The sequence below is a fragment of the Panulirus ornatus genome, chromosome 15, assembly GCF_036320965.1.
Source record: "Panulirus ornatus isolate Po-2019 chromosome 15, ASM3632096v1, whole genome shotgun sequence".
Classification (NCBI taxonomy): domain Eukaryota; kingdom Metazoa; phylum Arthropoda; class Malacostraca; order Decapoda; family Palinuridae; genus Panulirus; species Panulirus ornatus.
The window spans coordinates 22,087,318-22,112,923 of NC_092238.1; the positions used below are offsets into that span (position 1 = coordinate 22,087,318).

A 25,606-nucleotide genomic window follows, 5' to 3' on the forward strand; every position below is an offset into this window, starting at 1 on the left:
AATGTGTGTGTGTGGGCACTGATAGCCCATCCACTCATATACACATATATATACATAATGGCCCATACACACACATATACATACATATACATATCAGCATAAACACATATACATGCTTAGACATATACATATATACACATGTACATATGGATGGTATCGCAGTGGGATTTATAGAAAAAGGGGTGACAAAAAGGCCACATTTGTTCACATTCAGTCTCTAGCTGTCATGTGTAATACACCAAAACCACAGTTCCCTTTCCACATCCAGGCCCCAAAGACCTTTCCATAGTTTACCCCTAATGCTTCACATGCCCTGGTTCAATCCATTGACAGCACATCAACCCTGGTATTCCACATAGTTCCAATTTACTGTATTCCTTGCACACCTTTCACCCTCCTGTATGTTCAGGCCCCAATCGCTCAAAACCTTTTTCACTCCATCCTTCCACCTCCAGTTTAGTCTCCCACTTCTCCTTGTTCCCTCCACCTCTGACACACATATATCCTCTCTGTCAATCTTTCCTAACTCTTTCTCTCCATTTGACCAGACCATTTCAACACACCCTCTTCTGCTCTCTCAACCACACTCTTTTGATTATCACACATCTCTCTTACCCTTACATTACTTATTCAATCATACCACCTCACACCGCATATTGTCCTCAGACATTTCATTTCCATCACATCTACCCTCATCTGCCTACCCTTATCCATAGCCCAAGCCTCACAACTATATGATATTGTTGGAACTGCTATTCCTTCAAACATACCCATTTTCCCTCTCCAAGTTAACTATCTCTCCTGCACATTCTTCATTGCTCCCAGAACCTTTGCCCCTCCCTCACCCTATGATTCACTTCCTCTTCCGTAATTCCATTCGCTGTCAAGTCCTTTCCCAGATATCTAAAACGCTTCACTTCCTCCAATTTTTTTTCCAGTCAAACTTACATCCCAAATAACATGTCCCTCAACCCTGCTGAACCTAATAATCATGCTTTTATTCACATTTACTCTCAACTTACTCCTCTCACACACTTTTACAAACTAGCTTCTGCAGTTTCTCACTTGAATCTGCTACCAGTGCTGTATCATCGGCAGTCAAAAACTGACTCACTTCCCAGGCCATTTTATCCCCAACAGGCTGCATACTCACCCATCTCTCCAAAAGTCTTGCATTTACCACCCTAACCACTGCATCCATAAACAAGATTATAGAATCATGATGATATCACACACCCCTGCCACAGACCGACCTTCACTGGGACCAATCACTCTCCTGTCTTCCTACTCATACACATTCCTTACACTGTTGATGAAAACTTCTCACTGGTTCTAGCAGCTTACCTCCCACTTCATATATTCTTATGAACTTCTACAAAGCATCTTTATCCATGCCATCATATGCCTTCTCCAGATCCATAGATACCACATACAAATCCTCTTGTTTTTATAATTTTTTTTTACACACATTCCTCAGTGCAAATATCTGATCCACACATCCTCTACCACTTATGAAATCACTCTGCTTCTCTCCAATAATATGCTCTGTACATGCCTTCACCCTCTCAGTCAATACCCTCCCATACAGTTTTCCTGGTGTACTCAACAAATTCATGCCTCTGTAGTGTGAACACTCACCTTTGCCTTTGTACATTGGCACTATACATGCATTTCGCCAATCCTCAGGCACTTCACCATGATCCATACATGTATTTGATGTCCTTACCAAGCAATCAACAACACATTCACCCCCTTTCTTCTCAAATTCAACTGCAGTAAGATTCTCTCTTGCTGCCTTGCCCAGTTTAGTTTTTATTACCCATCGCCTGGGTTGACTGTGGACCAGCCAACTGCAACAACCAGAATTAGAACTTATGCACCCAACCCCAGGTGGCCAAAAAATGAGTCATGGTCAGTAAGGCTTACTACACCAGGGGTCCATAATCTTGGTAGTACTTCATTGGGAAACCTCATCCCATATCATTATACTCGGACCATACACAAACTGCTGTTTGTCTTAGAATTAGTACTTCATGTAACAAAAATGCCACAGAAAAACTTGGCAGAAGAGTTTTTTGTTTGTCTTACACTACATTTGTTTACCTTTTATGCATGCTTTGTGTACTTGGTGTAATTTTTTTATAGATTAAGGTTATATTAGCAACTTTCAGCAACTTAACCTTTCCCTGTAGCTTACTTTTATCATATCCATTATTCCTTATCTTAGCTTCATTTTATTGTTACTTTCTTGATCAGCACTTTTTGAAATTCAGATTACAAAATCTTGCATCTGAACTTTGGATCTTGTACTTGCTGTTACACTCATTTAGAATTCACCTTTAAACCTTGTATATCTGTTTTATTTTTTAATCCTAGAGCCTCTCTTTTGTAGATCTACCTCTCTGCACTTTTGTAACTTGAAGCTGTTAAAAGTAGATATTATGTTGACTTCCCATAAATTGCAAATCAAATTTTGCTTATCTATTAATCATTGTTTGTACCTCTCCAGGTGGTACTTATTGGTAAAGAAAAGAAATTGTTAGATTCCTGTAACATGTTTTAAATTTCCAGGACGACTCCAGCAGTTGTATTCTGGCAGTGGATCAATCAGTCATTCAATGCTGTTGTCAATTACACTAACCGTTCTGGGGATTCACCAGTTAGTGTGAAGTAAGTTGATATGATTTTTAAGCGTTAATGAAATTTTATATAAAGTTTTTTCTCAGACTTATTGATAGAGGCAATCTGTAAAGTAGTAAGTATAGAGAGTTTTTGAGTGTAAGGTAAGCTAGTTTGTTGAGGAATAATCAAACAAGTTGAATAAAGGAGGAATTCAGATAGTATTTTGTCCGGGAGAGTGGAGAAAGAACTCTACCTCCATCCCCCTGCATATCGTAGGTGACTAAAGGTGGGTAGGAGTTGATGACAGGAAACCTCACCCTTTCTTGTATTTCAGTTTCTAAAAGAAGTAACAAAAGAAAGAGCCAAGCATGGAGTGCTCATTCTCCACTAAGGTGTCTGGGGTGTCTGAATGCATGTGGATGTAACCAAGATGAGAAGAGAGGAGAGAAAGGTAGTATTTTTGATGAAAAAAACCTGGATGTTCTGGCTTTGAGTGAAACAAAGTTCAAGGGTAAAGTCAGAGGTTGGTGAGAGGACAAGAGCTAAGGAAGGAGTGGCATTACTCCTGAAGAAGGAGTTTAGGGAGTGTGTGATAGGGTAAAGTTAATTTTAGGTTGTTGTGGGTAAAATTGAAAGTGGATGGCAAAAGATGGGTGACCATTCATGCTTATGCACCTTGGGCAAGTGTTTTGGGAACAGCAAGGTGAGTGTGTCAGCAGTTTTGATATAAGAGACCAGGTATTAGTGATTGATGATGTAAATATGAAGGCAAGTAATGTGGCGTATGAGGTACATATATGGTTAGGGTGCATGGGGTACTCAGTGTTATAAATGGAAATGGTGAACAGCTTGTGGAGTTGTGTGCTGAAAAAAAGAGTGGTGATTGGGACTACCTGGTTTAAAAAGTTTATGTATATGAATAGGAGAGATGGTCAGCAGGCATTATTATTGGATTACATATTATAGTGATGGGTGATTAAAATGCACAGGTGAGTAATGTGGCAGTCGAAGGTATAATTGGTGTACATTGGGTGTTCAATGTTGTGAATGGAAATGGTGAAGAGCTTGTGAATTTGTGTGCTGAAAAAGGACTTGTGATTGGGAATACCTGGTTTAAAAAGAGGTCTTTTTTCTCTCATACTATTCGCCATTTCCCACATCAGCGAGGTAGTGTTAAGAACAGAGGACTGGGCCTTAGAGGGAATGTCCTCACCTGGCCCCCTTCTCTGTTCCTTCTTTTGGAAAATTAAAAAAAAAAACAAGAGGGGAGGATTTCCAGCCACCCGCTCCCTCCCCTTTTAGTTGCCTTCTACGACACGCAGGGAATACATGGGAAGTATTCTTTCTCCCCTATCCCCAGGGATAAAAAAGAGGATAAAAAGAGATATACATAAGTATACATATGTGAGTAGGAGAGATGGGCAAAGGGCGTTATTGGATTACGTGTTAATTGATAGGCGTGTGAAAGAGAGACTTTTGGATGTTAATTTGCTGAGAGGGGCAGCTGGTGGGATGTCTGTTCACTATCTAATGGAGGCGAAGGTGAAGATTTCTAGAGGTTTCCAGAAAAGAAGAGAGAATGTTGGGGAGAAGAGAGTGGTGAGAATAAGTGAGCTTGGAAAGGAGACTTGTGTAAGGAAGTACCAGGAGAGATTGAGTGTAGAATGGCAAAAGGTGATGGCAAATGAGGTAAGGAGAGTAGGGGAGGAATGGAATGTATTCAGGGAAGCAATGATGGCGTGTGCAGAAGATGCATGTGGCATGAGAAAGGTGGGAGGTGGGCAGATTAGGAAGGGTAGTGAGTGGTGGGATGAAGAAGTAAGATTGTTAGTGAAAGAGAAGAGAGAGGCGTTTGGACAACTTTTTGCAGGGAAGTGGTGCAAATGAGTGGGAGATGTATAAAAGAAAGCAGCAGGCAGTCAGGAGAAAGATGCAAGAGGTGAAAAAAAGGGCAAACAAGAGTTAGGGTGAGAGAGTATTGTTAAATTTTAGGGAGAATAAAAAGATGTTTTGGAAGGAGGTAAATAACATGCGAAAGACAAGAGAACAAATGAGGACATCGATGAAGGGGGCAAATGGGGAGGCAGTAAGAAGCAGTGATGAAGTGAAGAGATGGAGTGAGTATTTTGAAGGTTTGTTAAATGTGCTTGATGATAGAGCGGTAGATATAGGGTGTTTTGGTCGGAGTAGTGTGCGAAGTGAGAGGGCCAGGGTAAACAGAGGAGTTAGTGAAAGCTTTGCAGAAGATGAAAGCCGGCAAGGTGGCAGGTTTGGATGGTATTGCAGTGGAATTGATTAAAAAAGGGGATGATTGTGTTGTTGAGTGGTTGGTAAGGATATTCAATGTATGTATGGATCATGGTGAAGTGCCTGAGGATTGGCAGAATGCATGCATAGTTCCTTTGTACAAATGCAAAGGGGATAAAGAGGAATAAGTTTGTTGAGTATTCATGGGAAATAATATGGGAGGGTATTGATTGAGAGGGTAAAGGCATGTATAGAGCATCAGAGCATCAGATTGGGGTTTCAGCATGGTTTCAGAAGTCGTAGAGGATGTGTGGATCAGTTATTTGCTTTGAAGAATGTATGTGAGAAATACTTAGAAAAACAAATGGATTTTTACGTAGCATTTATGGATCCGGAGAAGGCATATGATAGGATGGATAGAGATGCTTTGTGGAAGGTTTTAGGAGTATATGGTGTGGGAGGTTAAGTTGCTAGAAGCAGTGAAAAGTTTTTATCAAGGATGTATGTAAGGCATGTGTACGAGTAGAAAGAGAGGAAAATGTAGTTTCCAGTGAATGTTGATTTGTGGCAGGGGTGCTTGATGTCTCCATGGTTAACTTGTTTGTGGATGGTTTAGTTAGGGAGGTGAATGCAAGAGTTTTGGAGAGAGGGGCAAGTATGAAGTCTGTTTTGGATGAGATGTCATGGGAAGTGAATCATTTGTTGTTTGCTGATACAGTTCTGGTGGCTTATTCGTGTGAGAAACTGCAGATGTTGGTGACTGAGTTTGGAAAAGTGTGTGAAAGGAGAAAGTTGAGAGTAAATGTGAATATGAGTAAGGTTATTAGGTTCAGTAGGGTTGAGGGACAAGTTAATTGGGAGGTAAGTTTGAATGGAGAAAAACTGGAGGAAGTGAAGTGTTTTAGATATCTGGGAGTGGACTTAGCAGCAAATGGAACTATGGAAGCAGAAGTGAGTCACAGGGTGGGGGATGGGGCAAAGGTTCTGGGAGTGTTGAAGAATGTGTGGAAGGCAAGAACATTATCTCAAGGATCAAAGATGGGTATGTTTGAAGGAATAGTGGTTGCAACAATGTTATATGGTTGCAAAGCATGGACTGTAGAGAGGGTTGTGTGGAGGAGGGTGGATGTGTTGGAAGTGAAATGTTTGAGGACAATATGTGGTGTGAGGTGGTTTGATCGAGTATGTAATGATAGGATAAGAGAGATGTGTGATAATAAAAAGAATGTGGTTGAGAGAGCAGAAGAGGGTGTGTTGAAATGGTTTGGACATATGGAGAGAATGAGTGAGGAAAGATTGACAAAGAGGGTATATGTGTCAGAGGTGGAGGGAAGAAGGAGAAGCTGTTGACCAAATTGGAGGTGAAAGGATGGAGTGACAAAGATTTTGAGCGACTGGGGCCTGAACATACAGGAAGGTGAAGGGCATACAAGGAATAGAGTGAATTGGAACGATGTGGTATACTGAAGTTGATGTGCTGTCAATGGATTAAACCAGGACATGTGAAGCGTCTGGGGTAAACCACGGAAAGATCTGTGGGGCCTGGATGTGGAAAGGGAGTTGTGGTTTCGGTGCATTGCACATGATAGCTAGAGACTGAGTGTGAATGAATATGGCCTTTTTGTCTTTTCTTGGCACTACCTTGCTGGAAGGGAGGGGGGTGGGATGCTATTTCATGTGTGTTGGGATGGCAATGGGAATGGATGAAGGCAGCAAGTATGAATGTGTGCATGTGTATATATGTATATATCTGCATATGTTTCCCCCTTTAGAAAGTTAAAATACAAGGAGGGAAGGGTTTCTGGCCCCCCGCTCCCATCCCCTTTAGTCGCCTTCTACGACACGTGAGGAATGCGTGGGAAGTATTCTTTCTTCCCTATCCCCTGGGATGTATAGGTATGTATATTTGCGTGTATGGACGTGTATGTATATACATGTGTATGTGGGTGGGTTGGGCCATTCTTTTGTTTGTTTCCTTGTGCTACCTCGCTAACACGGGAGACAGCGACAAAGCAAAATAAATAAATAAATATAATCTGCATATGTATATTTATATCCCTGGGGATAGGGGAGAAAGAATACCTCCCTCGTATTCCCTGCGTGTCGTAGAAGGTGACTGAGAGGGGAGGGAGCGGATGGCTGGAAATCCTCTCCTCTCGTTTTCAATTTTCCAAAAGAAGGAATAGAGAAGGGGACCAAGTGAGGATTTCCCTCAAAGGCTCAGTCCTCTGTTCTTAACGCTACCTCGCTAACGTGGGAAATGGTGAATAGTATGAAAAAAAAATGTATATATATGTATGTATACGTTTAAATGTATATGTATGTACATGTGTATATGGGTGTTTATGGATATATATGTGTGTATGAGTGTTGGGCCATTCTTTATCTGTTTCCTTGCTCTACCTTGCTGACGCAGGAAACAGTAATTAAGTATAATGAAATATATAGAAATATTAATTGATAGGCATGTAAAAGAGAGACTTTTGAATGTAAATGTGCTGAGAGGGACAGCTGGTGGGAATGAGTTAGGAAAAGATATGTGTGAAGAAATACCTGGAGAGATTGAATGTAGATTGGCAGAAGGCAAGAATGAATTAAGCAAGGGGAGTGTGTAAGGAATGGGAAGTGTTTAGAGAAACAGTGCTCATATTTGCAAGAGATGCATTTGGCATAAGAAAGGTGGCAGTTGGGCAGATCAGAGAAGGGCAGTAAGCGGTGGGATGAAGAAATAAAGTTGCTAGTGCAAGAAAAAAGAGAGGTGTTTGATGGTACTTACACCATAGGAGTACACATGATATGATTGGGAGATGTATAAGAGAAAGCAGCAGGATGTCAAGAGGAAGGTGCAGGGGGTTGAAAAAGTGGATAAATGAGAGTTGGAATGAACCCCTATCAGTAAATTTTAGGGAGTGTTTTGGAAGGAGGTAAATAATGTTGAAAGACAATAGAACAAATGGGAACATTGGTGAAGGGGAAGTGATAACAGGTAGTGATGAAGCGAGGAAGAGATAGAGTGAGTATTTTGAAGGACTGTTAAATGTGTTTGGTGATGAGAGTCATGGAGAGTAGTTAGGTGAAGAGTGTAGAAGTGATGAAAGCTTTGCCTCAGATGAAGTGTGGCAAGACAGCTGGAGTGGATGTTACTACAGTTGAAGTTATGAAGAAAGGGGGTGACTGTATTGTTGTTTGGTTGGAAATTATTTTCAGTGTATTTATAGATCATGGTGATGTCCCTGAGAATTGGCAGAAAGCATGTATAGTGCCATTTCATAAAGGTGAGAGGAATAAAGCAGGTGTTCAAACTCTGTAGGTATAAATTTTTTGAGTATACCTGGTAAGTTATGTGGGACGTGTTGATTGAGGGTCTGAAGGTATGTGCACACCATCAGATTGGGGAGGAGCAGTGTGGTTTTAGAAGTAGTAGAGGATGTATGGAGCAGGTGTTTACTTTGAAGAATGTGTGTGAGAAATACTTTGAAAAACTGATGGATTTGTATGGGTCATTTATGGATCTGGAGAAAGCACATGACTGGGTTGATAGAAATGCTTTGTGGAAGGTCTTAGAATATATGGTGTACAAGGAAAGCTTCTAGAAGCAGTGAGAAGTTTTCACCGAGAGTGTAAGTCTTGTATACAAGTAGGAGAGGAGAGTGAATGGTCCCAAGTGAAGGCTGGTTTTTGCCAGAGTTGTGTGATGTCACCATGGTTGTTTAGTTTGTTTATGGATCGGGTGGTGAGGGATTTAGATTCAAGAGTCTTGGAGAGAGGGGCCAGGATGCATTCTGTTAGGGATGAGAGGGCATGGGAAGTGAGCCAGTTGTTGTTTGCTGATGATACAGTACTGGTGGCTGATTCGAGTGAGAAGCTGCAGAAGTTGATGACTGAGTTTAGAAGAGTGTGTGAAAGGAGAAAGTTGAGAGTGAAAGTGAATAAAAGCAAAGGTATTGGTTTAGCAGGGTTGAGGGACAGATTACTGGAGTGTAAGTTTGAAAGGGAAAAGATTAAAGGAAGTGCTTGGGAGTGGACATGGCAGTGATTGGAATCATGAAAGTGAAAATGAGTCATAGTTGGGGAAGGTTCTGAGAGCACTGAAGAATGTGTGGAAAGAGAGAACGTTATCTAGAAGGGCAAAAATGAGTGTGTTGGAAGGAATGGTAGTCCCAGCATTATGATATGGATGCAAGGCATGGCTATAGATAATGCTGTGCAGAGGAGGATGGATGTGTTGGAAATGAAATGTTTGAGGATTATATGTAAAGTGAGGTGGTTTGATCAAGTAAGTAAGAGAGATATGTAGTGATAAAATGAGTGTGGTTGAGAGAACAGAGGAGGGTGTGCTGAAAAGGTTTGAATATATGAAGAGAATGAGTGAGGAAAAGTTGACGAAGAGGATGCATGTGTCTAAAGTAGAGGGAAGAAGGAGAATTGGGAGGCCAAGTTGGAGATAGAAGGGTGGAGTGAACTTGTAGGAGAGTGAAAGGCATGCTTAGGTTAGAGTGAATTGGAATGATGTGGTACACAAGTGTCACCATGCTGTCATTGAACTGAACCAGGGCAAGTTTTGTTTGCTCTTTTAATTTCTTCTGTGCTCTGCTTACTTGGTTACAGGTTTTACTACAGATAATCATGTCTAAATTGTTTCTTCATTAACCTTTTGCAGATCAACAGAGTTTATGTCGTAGCTTGCCTTTTTGTTTTTACCGCTGATATGTAAAACTTTATATTTATTGATATTAAAACTCATTTGCCACTAAATTCTTTGAAAAATTGACAGAACCTATGAAAATCTCACTTAACTTCACATAGAAACATATTTTACTGTATTTTTGAAGTTATATGAAAAAAGAAATATATGTTGCCATGGGAAGTTAGGTAAGATGCCCCTAAACTAGAAGTTTACCAAACTTAGGATTACATTACTGTTATTGTCACTGGGAAAGAATAAGTAATCAGCCAATCCTACGAATGAATTTGCATGTAAAAGCTCTGGCAAAATCAGTCGAATCATATCCCAGCCGCCATCCTTTTAAGAAAAACCAAATGTTCACACACACTTACTGAAATAATGATACCTCAGTAAGGACTAATATCCACACACAAATGGCTTTTTACTTAAATGGAAGATTGGAAAATGTGCTTGTGTTTACAAGCCATGTTACTCTTCCTTCCAGTTGATTATGAATGTTATTTTCTTAATCCCTCTGCCATTATTATGAAAGATTGAGGAATAAGAAAAACATTTGTATATATTTATGTATTTATTTATTTTGCTTTGTCGCTGTCTCCCGCATTTGCGAGGTAGCGCAAGGAAACTGAAGAAAGAAATGGCCCAACCCACCCCCATATACATGTATATACACACACGTCCACACACGCAAACCTACACACCCATACATCTCAATGTACACATATATATACACACACAGACACATACATATATACCCATGCACACAATTCACACTGCCTGCCTTTATTCATTCCCATCGCCACCTCGCCACACATGGAATACCATCCCCCTCCCCCTCATGTGTGCGAGGTAGCGCTAGGAAAAGATAACAAAGGCTCCATTCGTTCACACTCAGTCTCCAGCTGTCATGCAATAATGCCCGAAACCACAGCTCCCTTTCCACATCCAGGCCCCACACAACTTTCCATGGTTTACCCCAGATGCTTCACATACCCTGATTCAATCCACTGGCAGCACGTCGACCCCGGTATACCACATCGATCCAATTCACTCTATTCCTTGCCCGCCTTTCACCCTCCTGCATGTTCAGGCCCCGATCACTCAAAAACTTTTTCACTCCATCTTTCCACCTCCAGTTTGGTCTCCCAGTTCTCCTCATTCCCTCCACCTCCGACACATATATCCTCTTGGTCAATCTTTCCTCACTCATTCTCTCCATGTGCCCAAACCATTTCAAAACACCCTCTTCTGCTCTCTCAACCACGCTCTTTTTATTTCCACACATCTCTCTTACCCTTACATTACTTACTCGATCAAACCACCTCACACCACATATTGTCCTCAAACATCTCATTTCCATCACATCCACCCTCCTGCGCACAACACTATCCATAGCCCACGCCTCGCAACCATGCAACATTGTTGGAACCACTATTCCTTCAAACATATCCATTTTTGCTTTCGGAGATAATGTTCTCGACTTCCACACATTCTTCAAGGCTCCCAGGATTTTCGCCTCCTCCCCCACCCTATGATTCACTTCCGCTTCCATGGTTCCATCCGCTGCCAGATTCACTCCCAGGTATCTAAAACACTTTACTTCCTCCAGTTTTTCTCCATTCAAACTTACCTCCCAATTGACTTGACCCTCAACCCTACTGTACCTAATAACCTTGTTCTTATTCACATTTACTCTTAACTTTCTTCTTTCACACACTTTACCAAACTCAGTCACCAGCTTCTGCAGTTTCTCACATGAATCAGCCACCAGCGCTGTATCATCAGCGAACAACAAGTGACTCACTTCCCAAGCTCTCTCATCCACAACAGACTTCATACTTGCCCCTTTTTCCAAAACTCTTGCATTCACCTCCCTAACAACCCCATCCATAAACAAATTAAACAACCATGGAGACATCACACACCCCAGCCGCAAACCTACATTCACTGAGAACCAATCACTTTCCTCTCTTCCTACACGTACACATGCCTTACATCCTCGATAAAAACTTTTCACTTCTAACAACTTGCCTCCCACACCATATATTCTTAATACCTTCCACAGAGCATCTCTATCAACTCTTATCATATGCCTTCTCCAGATCCATAAATGCTACATACAAATCCATTTGCTTTTCTAAGTATTTCTCACATACATTCTTCAAAGCAAACACCTGATCCACACATCCTCTACCACTTCTGAAACCACACTGCTCTTCCCCAATCTGATGCTCTGTACATGCCTTCACCCTCTCAATCAATACCCTCCCATATAATTTACCAGGAATACTCAACAAACTTATACCTCTGTAATTTGAGCACTCACTCTTATCCCCTTTGCCTTTGTACAATGGCACTATGCACGCATTCCGCCAATCCTCAGGCACCTCACCATGAGTCATACATACATTAGATAACCTTACCAACCAGTCAACAATACAGTCACCCCCTTTTTGAATAAATTCCACTGCAGTACCATCCAAACCTGCTGCCTTGCCGGCTTTCATCTTCCGCAAAGCTTTTACTACCTCTTCTCTGTTTACCAAATCATTTTCCCCTAACCCTCTCACTTTGCACACCACCTCGACCAAAACACCCTATATCTGCCACTCTGTCATCAAACACATTCAACAAACCTTCAAAATACTCACTCCATCTCCTTCTCACATCACCACTACTTGTTATCACCTCCCCATTTGCTCCCTTGTCTTACGCACTTTATTTACCTCCTTCCAGAACATCTTTTTATTCTCCCTAAAATTTAATGATATTCTCTCACCCCAACTCTCATTTGCCCTCTTTTTCACCTCTTGCACCTTTCTCTTGACCTCCTGTCTCTTTGTATGTTCTCTTTAATTATTTTGCTGTTAAAGGAAAAGAAAACTGGATATTTTATACAGCATATTGAAAATATGAACTTCATTGATCTGTTTGTATTCCACTAACTCTAATGTACTGGTTTTCACCTTTAATGATAAAATATCAATAAATCAAAAAATATTTTAGGATTTTTAGTCATTTATTGTATAATACCCCATGGAAAGTTCTGTGGGGCCTGGATGTGGAAAGGGAGCAGTGGTTTCGGGCATTATTACATGACAGCGAGAGACTGAGTGTGAACGAATGGGGCCTTTGTTGTCTTTTCCGAGCGCTACCTCGCACACATGAGGGGGGAGGGGGATGTTATTCCATGTGTGGCAAGGTGGCGATAGGAATAAATAAAGGCAGACAGTATGAATTATGTACATGTGTATATATGTATATGTCTGTGTGTGTATATATATGTGTACATTGAGATGTATAGGTATGTATATTTGCATGTGTGGACGTGTATGTATATACATGTTTATGGGGGTGGGTTGGGCCATTTCTTTCGTCTGTTTCCTTGCGCTACCTCGCAAACACGGTAGACAGCGACAAAGCAAAATAAATAAAATAAATATAGATATTTTATAATAATGGCAGAGCAAAGTACTGTAAAAATCATCTCCCATGACCATTGCTGAAATGAATTTAGATCCATATCCCAGAAGAAGTACTCTAAAAGTTTATACAACAGTCTCTGCCATTCTCATAGGCTTTTGCCTATGATATAGAACTACTGTTTTATGGTATAAAATAGTATGTTTTTTAACTGTTTTAAGTCAGTTGCCATTTATGGCACATTAGATATACAGCATTACTAAATGTAAACCTGAAGTTTCACTCAAAATGACCATCAGTAGGTGGAATGTAATTTCAAACAATTTTTCCAGTGCTGATGGGACAGGCATTTAGTAGTATTCAGGTTTGAAATAAGTGTTGAAAGTATTTTGTCTGAAAAACTTTTCAGGATATTACAAATTACATGTGAAAACTCACTGTTGCCAGCAGAATGACCATCAGCAGTTGGAACATGATTTTAGGTAAATTTGCCTGTACTTGTGGGATAGCAATATAGTATTACAGATACACCACCTATTTTCCGGCACTCTTGATTCCAAAGCCTTGCCGGATTAACCATTTTGACGGACCAACCGTGGTCATGTAATAATGATTTATCAACACACCTCTGACCACTAATTATACATCTCCCATGTCTCTAAAGTATACCATGGACTGCTAGAAATTTAAATGAAACAAATATTAAATGTTTGAGCACCTTGTCTGTCCCTTGATTGTTTGAATCCTGTGGGGTTTTCTTTGTCTTCTATTGTTAGTTTTCCTAGGTGTGCATCACCAGAATAATGCAGTTTCGTCTGCATTATACACCTCCTCCGGATTGAGATGCTCGTCAGCCATGAGTTTCGCAAATTCGTCCACATACTTGGCACACTTTTTTCACGAAAATTCCATGACACTTCTTGAATCTTTGAAGCCATCCTTCACTATGGTCATGCTTATGTTGTAGATAAGTTCTTTATGGAACAACTTAGCCTGGTCCATTATCATGCTATCTGACAAGTCCACTCCATCACTCCGATGCTGTCGAAACCATTTCATCATCACTCAACTGTGCTCAGTGCTCTTACCATCTTTCATAGTTTTTCTAATCGTCATTTGCTTCTTGGACTTGCTGTCTGCATAGAATTTCAATTTTTTCTCCCTTTGCTTCTTTATATCATAAAACCTTGATGAACCAATACTGTAGATGTCACACAGCTTACACACTGAAACACCATGGCCTATTTTTTTCAACAGCTCTACTTTATCTTGGATCGATATGGACTGGTGTTTACATTTGACACCATAACTGACACTCATAAGTCTTAGAAGCCATAGCTTGGGTTAAATTTAAGCAAAATAAGCTAAGAATCTCACAGAATTGTGGTATCACCATCAACAAGTGCAGTGTAAAGGTGTAAAGAATGTAGATAAGCATGCCCTACACACAACGCCATCTGTAGCCGTCCAGTAAACTAGTCTGGTGGCTGCGGTAATTTCAAGTTCCCTCATGTAATTTTGTGTGGACTAAAGGGGATGCCGAACCATCAGTTGCCGGAAAATCGGTGGTGCACCTGTATTTAGCTTTGACATCATTATGAAAATTTTATGACTGTGAAGCTTTACAGAATCTTGAAATGTTTTATTATTAATGGAAAAGAATACCTAGAATGTAGATTGAATTATGACAGAATACCTTGCAAAATGTTTCCCATTTTAGAAAGTTAATACAAGGAGGGGAGGATTTCTGGCCCCCCGCTCCCTTGAAGAATGTGTGGAAGTCGAGAACATTATCTCGGAAAGCAAAAATGGGTATGTTTGAAGGAATAGTGGTTCCAACAATGTTGTATGGTTGCGAGGCGTGGGCTATGGATAGAGTTGTGCGCAGGAGGATGGATGTGCTGGAAATGAGATGTTTGAGGACAATGTGTGGTGTGAGGTGGTTTGATCGAGTGAGTAACGTAAGGGTAAGAGAGATGTGTGGAAATAAAAAGAGCGTGGTTGAGAGAGCAGAAGAGGGTGTTTTGAAGTGGTTTGGGCACATGGAGAGGATGAGTGAGGAAAGATTGACCAAGAGGATATATGTGTCGGAGGTGGAGGGAACAAGGAGAAGAGGGAGACCAAATTGGAGGTGGAAAGATGGAGTGAAAAAGATTTTGTGTGATCGGGGCCTGAACATGCAGGAGGGTGAAAGGAGGGCAAAGAATAGAGTGAATTGGAGCGATGTGGTATACCGGGGTTGACGTGCTGTCAGTGGATTGAAGCAGGGCATGTGAAGCGTCTGGGGTAAACCATGGAAAGCTGCGTAGGTATGTATATTTGCGTGTGTGGACGTATGTATATACATGTGTATGGGGGGGGGTTGGGCCATTTCTTTCGTCTGTTTCCTTGCGCTACCTCGCAAACGCGGGAGACAGCGACAAAGTATAATAAAAAAAAAAAACCTTGCAAAATATTTAGAATTACAATTGAAGACTTGGTGTTGCCAAGAAAATTATCATCAGTGGAAGGAATAAGATTTCATGTCAATCTTCCTGTGCATGTTGCATGAAAAAATAGTATTATTTTGTTTGACATCATTATGAAAACATAATGAATGTGTAACTGTATAGAATCTTTAAATATTTCATTATTGAACAAAAAGAATAGTCAAAATGGTATTTTTTTTTTTCTTTTCCAATCTGTTGCTGCTGCAAAGCTTTAGTGATACTCCTTAAGAGTTTGTACCTTTATCCTCAAGTGTAACCATAGTGTAATATTGCTATATGAGGTATCAGCATATAAGGGCCCTCCTGGTGTACAGAAAATCATTAGTTCATGCACACATGAATTATCTTGTTCAAGAACTCATAAAGACACTCTTAATTTTGACCATTACAAGGAGATTCTTGTATACTATATTCCATGCTGTTTGCATTCAGTAATCCAGCTATGGTCTCAAAGTATGTCACTTACCACTACAGATGCTCCCAACTTACAATGACTTGACTTATGATTTTTCGACTTTACAATGGTGTGATATTCAACACTTTTTTATAAAATAGATTTTGTGTAACATGATTTGGTCCAACTGTAGCTAAGCTATGATGTTCGTAGGTTAGGTAGACAGTATTAAATGTATTTTTGACTGACAATACTTTCAACTTACGATGGGTTTATCAGAACGTAACCCCATTGTAAATCCAGGAGAATCTGTATTGTGGGGATTCTTTAGTTATTTGTAGGGATCACTTCATGCAAAAAATGATTTTATCATCAAGAACTCATAAAGAAATGATTATATTCCTGATATTTACAAGGACTTTCCCATACTTTATGCATTTTTCCATGCTGTATACATTCCATGATCCAATTATGTTGTCAAAGTATATGTAATATAATGCTGTTGTGGTTGATTCTGTAGAAACCTGCAGATCCTCAGGGTCAAAGCAGCTGTTGCTTACATACAAAATTTGGGAGATAACCACCAGAACATCAGAGGAGAAAATAACATGCATTTCATCACAGAAATGAAAGATGAATAAGGCAGTGAGGACCAAGAAATTTTCTGCTGTAGTGGCCTAAATTTGAATTAGACCCCAGATTGTATAAGAGTGTATTTTGACAAAAGTCAGAGAAGGCATTTGGAAGGTTAAAGAATACTTGTATTTAGACTTCTGATGAAAGAGAAAATTGACAGATCTGCTAGATCTATTCTCTCTTAAAAGTAAATTAAATTTTCTTGGGTTAGAAGTAGCAGTATAACTGTACTCTAAGTGATATTATTCTTGCCTTCTGATTGTTGCGTTTTCTTTCAGGCAACTTGGGACATCATATATTCTTGCCACCAGTGGAGCTTTGGTTACAGCACTCGGCCTGAATAGTTTAGTCAAGGTACGGTGACATATCTTAAGATTATCATGTAATGGTGACTGTATTCATTTTTTTTTTTTTTCCGCTGTCTCCCGCGTTTGCGAGGTAGCGCAAGGAAACAGACGAAAGAAATGGCCCAACCCACCCCCATACACATGTATATACATACGTCCACACACGCAAATATACATACCTACACACCTTTCCATGGTTTACCCCAGACGCTTCACATGCCCTGATTCAATCCACTGACAGCACGTCAACCCCGGTATACCACATCGATCCAATTCACTCTATTCCTTGCCCTCCTTTCACCCTCCTGCATGTTCAGGCCCCGATCACACAAAATCTTTTTCACTCCATCTTTCCACCTCCAATTTGGTCTCCCACTTCTCCTCGTTCCCTCCACCTCCGACACATATATCCTCTTGGTCAATCTTTCCTCACTCATTCTCTCCATGTGCCCAAACCATTTCAAAACACCCTTTTCTGCTCTCTCAACCACACTCTTTTTATTTCCACACATCTCTCTTACCCTTACGTTACTTACTCGATCAAACCACCTCACACCGCACATTGTCCTCAAACATCTCATTTCCAGCACAGCCATCCTCCTGCGCACAACTCTATCCATAACCCACGCCTCGCAACCATACAACATTGTTGGAACCACTATTCCTTCAAACATACCCATTTTTGCTTTCCGAGATAGTGTTCTCGACTTCCACACATTCTTCAAGGCTCCCAGGATTTTCGCCCCCTCCCCCACCCTATGATCCACTTCCGCTTCCATGGTTCCATCCGCTGCCAGATCCACTCCCAGATATCTAAAACACTTTACTTCCTCCAGTTTTTCTCCATTCAAACTTACCTCCCAATTGACTTGACCCTCAACCCTACTGTACCTAATTACCTTGCTCTTATTCACATTTACTCTTAACTTTCTTCTTTCACACACTTTACCAAACTCAGTCACCAGCTTCTGCAGGTTCTCAGAAGAATCAGCCACCAGCGCTGTATCATCAGCGAACAACAACTGACTCACTTCCCAAGCTCTCTCATCCCCAACAGACTTCATACTTGCCCCTCTTTCCAAAACTCTTGCATTCACCTCCCTAACAACCCCATCCATAAACAAATTAAACAGCCATGGAGACATCACACACCCCTGCCGCAAACCCACATTCACCGAGAACCAATCACTTTCCTCTCTTCCTACACGTACACATGCCTTACATCCTCGATAAAAACTTTTCACTGCTTCTAACAACTTGCCTCCCACACCATATATTCGTAATACCTTCCACAGACCATCTCTATCAACTCTATCATATGCCTTCTCCAGATCCATAAATGCTACATACAAATCCATTTGCTTTTCTAAGTATTTCTCACATACATTCTTCAAAGCAAACACCTGATCCACACATCCTCTACCACACCACTTCTGAAACCACACTGCTCTTCCCCAATCTGATGCTCTGTACATGCCTTCACCCTCTCAATCAATACCCTTCCATATAATTTACCAGGAATACTCAACAAACTTATACCTCTGTAATTTGAGCACTCACTCTTATCCCCTTTGCCTTTGTACAATGGCACTATGCACGCATTCCGCCAATCCTCAGGCACCTCACCATGAGTCATACATACATTAAATAACCTTACCAACCAGTCAGTAATACAGTCACCCCCTTTTTTAATAAATTCCACTGCAATACCATCCAAACCTGCTGCCTTGCCGGCTTTCATCTTCCGCAAAGCTTTTACTACCTCTTCTCTGTTTACCAAATCATTTTCCCTAACCCTCTCACTTTGCACACCACCTCGACCAAAACACCCTATATCTGCCACTCTATCATCAAACACATTCAACAAACCTTCAAAATACTCACTCCATCTCCTTCTTACATCACCACTACTTGTTATCACCTCCCCATTTGCGCCCTTCACTGAAGTTCCCATTTGCTCCCTTGTCTTACGCACTTTATTTACCTCCTTCCAGAACATCTTTTTATTCTCCCTAAAATTTAATGATACTCTCTCACCCCAGGTCTCATTTACCCTCTTTTTCACCTCTTGCACCTTTCTCTTGACCTCCTGCCTCTTTCTTTTATACATCTCCCACTCAATTGCATTTTTTCCCTGCAAAAATCGTCCAAATGCCTCTCTCTTCTCTTTCACTAATAATCTTACTTCTTCATCCCACCACTCACTACCCCTTCCAATCAACCCACCTCCCACTCTTCTCATGCCACAAGCATCTTTTGTGCAATCCATCACTGATTTCTTAAATACATCCCATTCCTCCCCCACTCCCCTTACTTCCATTGTTCTCACCTTTTTCCATTCTGTACTCAGTCTCTCCTGGTACTTCCTCACACAAGTATCCTTCCCAAGCTCACTTACTCTCACCACCCTCTTCACCCCAACATTCATTCTTCTTTTCTGAAAACCCATACAAATCTTCACCTTAGCCTCCACAAGATAATGATCAGACATCCCTCCAGTTGCACCTCTCAGCACATTAACATCCAAAAGTCTCTCTTTCGTGCGCCTGTCAATTAACACGTAATCCAATAACGCTCTCTGGCCATCTCTCCTACTTACATACGTATACTTATGTATATCTCGCTTTTTAAACCAGGTATTCCCAATCACCAGTCCTTTTTCAGCACATAAATCTACAAGCTCTTCACCATTTCCATTTACAACACTGAACACCCCATGTATACCAATTATTCCCTCAACTGCCACACTACTCACCTTTGCATTCAAATCACCCATCACTATAACCCGGTCTCGTGCATCAAAACCACTAACACACTCATTCAGCTGCTCCCAAAACACTTGCCTCTCATGATCTTTCTTCTCATGCCCAGGTGCATATGCACCCATCTCTCTCCATCAACTTTCAGTTTTACCCTTTTTTTTTTTTTTTCTTTTTTGCTTTGTCGCTGTCTCCCGCGTTTGCGAGGTAGCGCAAGGAAACAGACGAAAGAAATGGCCCAACCCACCCCCATACACATGTATATACATACGTCCACACACGCAAAGATACATACCTACAATGCTTTCCATGGTTTACCCCAGACGCTTCACATGCCCTGATTCAATCCACTGACAGCACATCAACCCCGGTATACCACATCGATCCAATTCACTCTATTCCTTGCCCTCCTTTCACCCTCCTGCATGTTCAGACCCCGATCATACAAAATCTTTTTCACTCCATCTTTCCACCTCCAATTTGGTCTCTCACTTCTCGTTCCCTCCACCTCCGACACATATATCCTCTTGGTCAATCTTTCCTCACTCATTCTTTCCATATGCCCAAATCATTTCAAAACACCCTCTTCTGCTCTCTCAACCACACTCTTTTTATTTCCACACATCTCTCTTACCCTTATGTTGCTTACTCGATCAAACCACCTCACACCACACATTGTCCTCAAACATCTCATTTCCAGCACATCCATACTCCTGCGCACATCTCTATCCATAGCCCATGCCTCGCAACCATACAACATTGTTGGAACCACTATTCCTTCAAACATACCCATTTTTGCTTTCCAAGATAATGTTCTCGACTTCCACACATTCTTCAAGGCTCCCAGGATTTTCGCCCCCTCCCCCACCCTATGATCCACTTCCGCTTCCATGGTTCCATCTGCTGCCAGATCCACTCCCAGATATCTAAAACACTTTACTTCCTCCAGTTTTTCTTTATTCAAACTTACCTCCCAATTGACCCATATTAATCGAGAATTTACTTTCTTACATTCTATCACATACTCCCACAACTCCTGTTTCAGGAGTACTGCTACTCCTTCCCTTGCTCTTGTCCTCTCATTAACCCCTGACTTTACTCCCAAGACATTCCCAAACCACTCTTCCCCTTTACCCTTGAGCTTCGTTTCACTGTATTCATATGTATATGTAAATGATTTTGATAGTCTGTTGAAATAAGGTTATTTTCATTGATGTCCTCATTATTTCTGTCCATCCATTGCATCTAGCAAGGTGTTTCTTCAAAGTAAATCAGACGTACATGGAGTATCCTTCAAAGAACATGGAAGCCACCACACTTCTCACATCTTTTGATTGCATCATGGCAGTAACACTCAGAGCATTTACTAAAAAAGTTTTACATAAAGCAATTGAAGCATTTCCTTATCTTTTTTTTTATTTATATATTCATTTTGCTTTGTCGCTGTCTCCCGTGTTAGCGAGGTAGTGCAAGGAAACAGACAAAAGAAAGGCCCAACCCACCCACATACACATGTATATACATACATGACCACACATGCAAATATACATACCTATACATCTCAACGTATACATATATTTACACACACAAACATATACACATATACATAATTCATACTGTCTGCCTTTATTCATTCACATAGCCACTCCGCCACATATGAAATAACAACCCCCTCCCCCCTCATGTGGGCGAGGTAGCGGTAGGAAAAGACAACAAAGGCCACATTCGTTCACACTCAGTCTCTAGCTGTCATGTAATAATGCACAGAAACCACAGCTTCCTTTCCACATCCAAGCCACACAGAACTTTCCATGGTTTACCCCAGATGCTTCACATGCCCTGGTTCAATCCATTGACAGCACGTCGACCCCGGTATACCACATCGTTCCAATTCACTCTATTCCTTGCACGCCTTTCACCCTCCTGCATGTTCAGGCCCCGATCACTCAAAATCTTTTTCACTCCATCTTTCCACCTCCAATTTGGTCTCCCACTTCTCCTCGTTCCCTCCACCTCTCACACATATATCCTCTTGGTCAATCTTTCCTCACTCATTCTCTCCATGTGACCAAATCATTTCAAAACACCCTCTTCTGCTCTCTCAACCATACTCCTTTTATTACCACACATCTCCCTTACCCTATTATTACTTAGTCAATCAAACCACCTCACACCACATATTGTCCTCAAACACCTCATATCCAGCACATCCATCCTCCTCTGCATAACTCTATCTATAGCACACGTCTCGCAACCATATAATATTGTTGGAACCACTATTCCTTCAAACATACCCATTTTTGCTTTCCAAGATAATAATCTCGACTTCCACACATTCTTCAACGCTCCCAGAACTTTTGCCCCCTCCCCCACCCTATGATTCACTTCCACTTCCATGGTTCCATCTGCTGCCAAATCCACTCCCAGATATCTAAAACACTTCACTTCCTCCAGTTTTTCTCCATTCAAACTTACCTCCCAATTGACTTGTCCCTCAACCGTACTGTACTTAATAGCCTTGTTCTTATTCACATTTACTCTCAGCTTTCTTCTTACACACACTTTACCAAACTCAGTCACCAGTTTCTGCATTTTTCACATGAATCAGCCACCAGCGCTGTATCATCAGCGAACAACAACTGACTCACCTCCCAAGCTCTCTCATCCACAACAGAGTGCATACTAGCCCCTCTTTCCAAAACTCTTGCATTCACCTCCCTACCAACCCCATCCATAAACAAATTAAACAACCATGGAGACATCACACACCCCTGCCGCAAACCTACATTCACTGAGAACCAATCACTTTCCTCTCTTCCTACACGTACACATGCCTTACATCCTCGATAAAAGCTTTTCACTGCTTCTAACAACTTGCCTACTGCACCATATATTCTTAATACCTTCCACAGAGCATCTCTAACAACTCTGTCATATGCCTCCTCCAGATCCATAAATGCTACATACAAATCCATTTGCTTTTCTAAGTATTTCTCACATACATTCTTCAAAGCAAACACCTGATCCACACGTCCTCTACCACTTCTGAAATCACACTGCTCTTCCTCAATCTGATGCTCTGTACATGCCTTCACCCTCTCAATCAATACCTTCCCATATAATTTACCAGGAATACTCAACAAACCTATACCTTTGTAATTTGAGCACTCACTTTTATCCCCTTTGCCTTTGTACAATGGCACTATGCAAGCATTCCGCCAATCCTCAGGCACCTCACCATGAGTTATACATACATTGAATAACCTTACCAACCAGTCAACAATACAGTCACCCCCTTTTTTGATAAATTCCACTGCAATACCATCCAAACCCGCTGCCTTGCCGGCTTTCATCTTCCTCAAAGCTTTTACTACCTCTTCTCTGTTTACCAAATCACTCTCCCTATCCTTCTCACTTTGCACACCACCTCGAGCAAAACATCCTATATCTGCAACTCTATCATCAAACACATTCAACAAACCTTCAAAGTACTCACTCCATCACCTCCCCGTTAGCCCCCTTCACTGAAGTTCCCATTTGCTCCCTTGTCTTATGCACTTTATTTACCTGCTTCCAAAACATCTTTTCATTCTCCCTAAAATTTAATGATACTCTCTCACCCCAACTCTCATTTGCCCTCTTTTTCACCTCTTGCACCTTTCTCTTGACCTCCTGCTTCTTTCTTTTATACATCTCCCTCTCATTTGCATTATTTCCTTGCAAAAATCGTCCAAATGCCTCTCACTTCTCTTTCTCTAATAATCTTACTTCTTCATCCCACCACTCTGTCTTTTTTTTTTTAAAGACATTTATTTCTCCCACATTAGCGAGTTCACATCAGGAACTAACAAATACTGACCTTGCACAGATCCACTCTTCAGCTGTCATGTATAATGTTCTGAGACCAGAGTTTACCATCCACTGCCAGGCCCCTTGAATAATTCCATTATTTACCCTAACTGCTTTACATACCCTGCTTCAGTCCACAGACAGCAAATTGCCCCCACATGCCACTTCCATCTACTTCTGGGTGTGCTGCAAGTGAAAGGTTAACACTGAAGGGCTTGTATCATTAGAGTACAGTATCATCAAAGAACTTATCACTGAAGAGGTGTCCATTCTTTCCTTACTTCATATTTTAGGATAGATTTAGTGCTGCAGGAACCCACGGAAAAGGGTTCCTTGAGTTTATAAATTGATGGTAATATTAATGATGATAAAGATGAAAATAAAGCTAGAGACTGAATGTGAACGAATGTGGCCTTTGTTGTCTTTTCCTAGCGCTCCCTCACGCACATGCAGGGGGAGGGGGTTGTTATTTCATGTGTGGCAGGGTGGCAACAGGAATGAATAAGGGCAGACAGTATGAATTATGTACATGTGTATGTATATATGTATATGTCTGTGTGTGTATATATATGTATACATTGAGATGTATAGGTATATATATGTGCATGTGTGGACGTGTATGTATATACATGTGTATGTGGGTGGGTTGGGCCATTCTTTCGTCTGTTCCCTTGTGCTACCTCGCTAACGCGGGAGACAGCGACAAAGTTTAATAAATGAAAAATAATCAATGATAATTCACATAATTTTAGTGCATTATACATGACAGCTAGAGACTGAGTTTGAACAAACGTGGCCTTTGTTGTCTTTTCCCTAGCGTTACCTCGCGCACATGCAGGGGGAGGGGGTTTTTCATTTCATGTGTGGCGGGGTGGCAATGGAAATGAATAAGGGCAGACATTATGAATATGTGTATATATGTATATGTCTGTGTGTGTATGTATATGTATACGTTGAGATGTATAGGTATGTATATTTGCGTATGTGGACGTGTATGTATATACATGTGTATGTGGGTGGGTTGGGCCATTCTTTCGTCTGTTTCCTTGCGCTACCTCGCTAATGCAGGAGACAGCAACAAAGCGAAATAAATTAATAAAATAAAATAATGATAATGATAATAATAATAATAATAATGATGATAATGATAATAATAATGATAATAATAATAATAATAATAATAATAATAATAATAATAATAAGAAGAAGAAGAAGAAGAAGAATACATGTGTCAGAGGTGGAGGGAACAAGGAGAAGTGGGAGACCAAATTGGAAGTGGAAGGATGGAATGAAAAAGATTTTGAGCGATTGAGGCAAGAACATATGGGAGGATGAGAGGCATGCAAGGAATAGAGTGAATTATATAACAGGTTTGACATGCTGTCAATAGACTGAACCAGAGCATATGAAACATCTGGGATAAACCATGGAAAGCTCTGTGGGACCTGGATGTGGATAGGGAGCTGTGGTTTCAGTGCATTACACATGACAGCTAGAGATTGAGTGTGCACAAATGTGACCCCACAGACTTTTCCATGGTTTACCCCAGACATTTCACATACCCTGGTTCAGTCCATTGACAGCACATCCAACCCAGTATACCACATCGTTCCAGTTCACTGTATTCCTTGCATGCCTCTCACCCTCCCGTTTGTTCAGACCCTGATCACTCAACATCTTTTTCACTCCATGCTTCCTCCAATTTGGTCTCCTGCTTCTCCTTGTTCCCTCCACCTCCAATGCATATATCCTCTTTGTCAATCCTTCCTAACTTTTTCTCTCCATATGTCCAGTCCATTTTAACACACCCTCTTTAGCTCTCTCAGCCACACTCTATTTATTACCACGTATCTCTGTTACCCTTTCATTACTTAATCAAACCACCTTACACCACACATTGTCTTCAAACATTTCATCTCTAGCACACCCACCCTCCTCTGTGCAACCCTATATATTGCTCATGCCTCGTAACCATACAATATTGTTGGAACTATTATTCCTTCAAATATACTCATTTTTGCCTTCTGAGTTAATGTTCTCTCCATCCCCGCATTCTTCATCGCTCCCAGAACCTTCTCCCCCTCTCCCACCTTGTGACTCACTTTCATTTCCATTGTTTAAATTCACTGCCAAGTCCACTCCTAGATATCCAA

General features: G+C 41.0%; 1 protein-coding gene across 6 annotated transcripts in view; it reads left to right on the plus strand.

The window, feature by feature from the left end:
- The window catches only part of Sfxn1-3 (Sideroflexin-1-3), an 84,575-nt gene that overhangs the window by 12,664 nt on the left and 46,305 nt on the right, over positions 1-25,606 (plus strand). For all 6 annotated transcript variants that reach the window (XR_011713758.1, XM_071670549.1, XM_071670545.1 and 3 more), the window contains exons 4-5: positions 2,572-2,670; positions 16,777-16,852. Coding sequence is in view for 5 of the 6 variants with exons in the window: in XM_071670549.1 (XP_071526650.1) it covers positions 2,572-2,670; positions 16,777-16,852 (175 nt within the window). In the remaining variant the exon portion in view is untranslated. The remainder of the gene's footprint in view (positions 1-2,571; positions 2,671-16,776; positions 16,853-25,606) is intronic.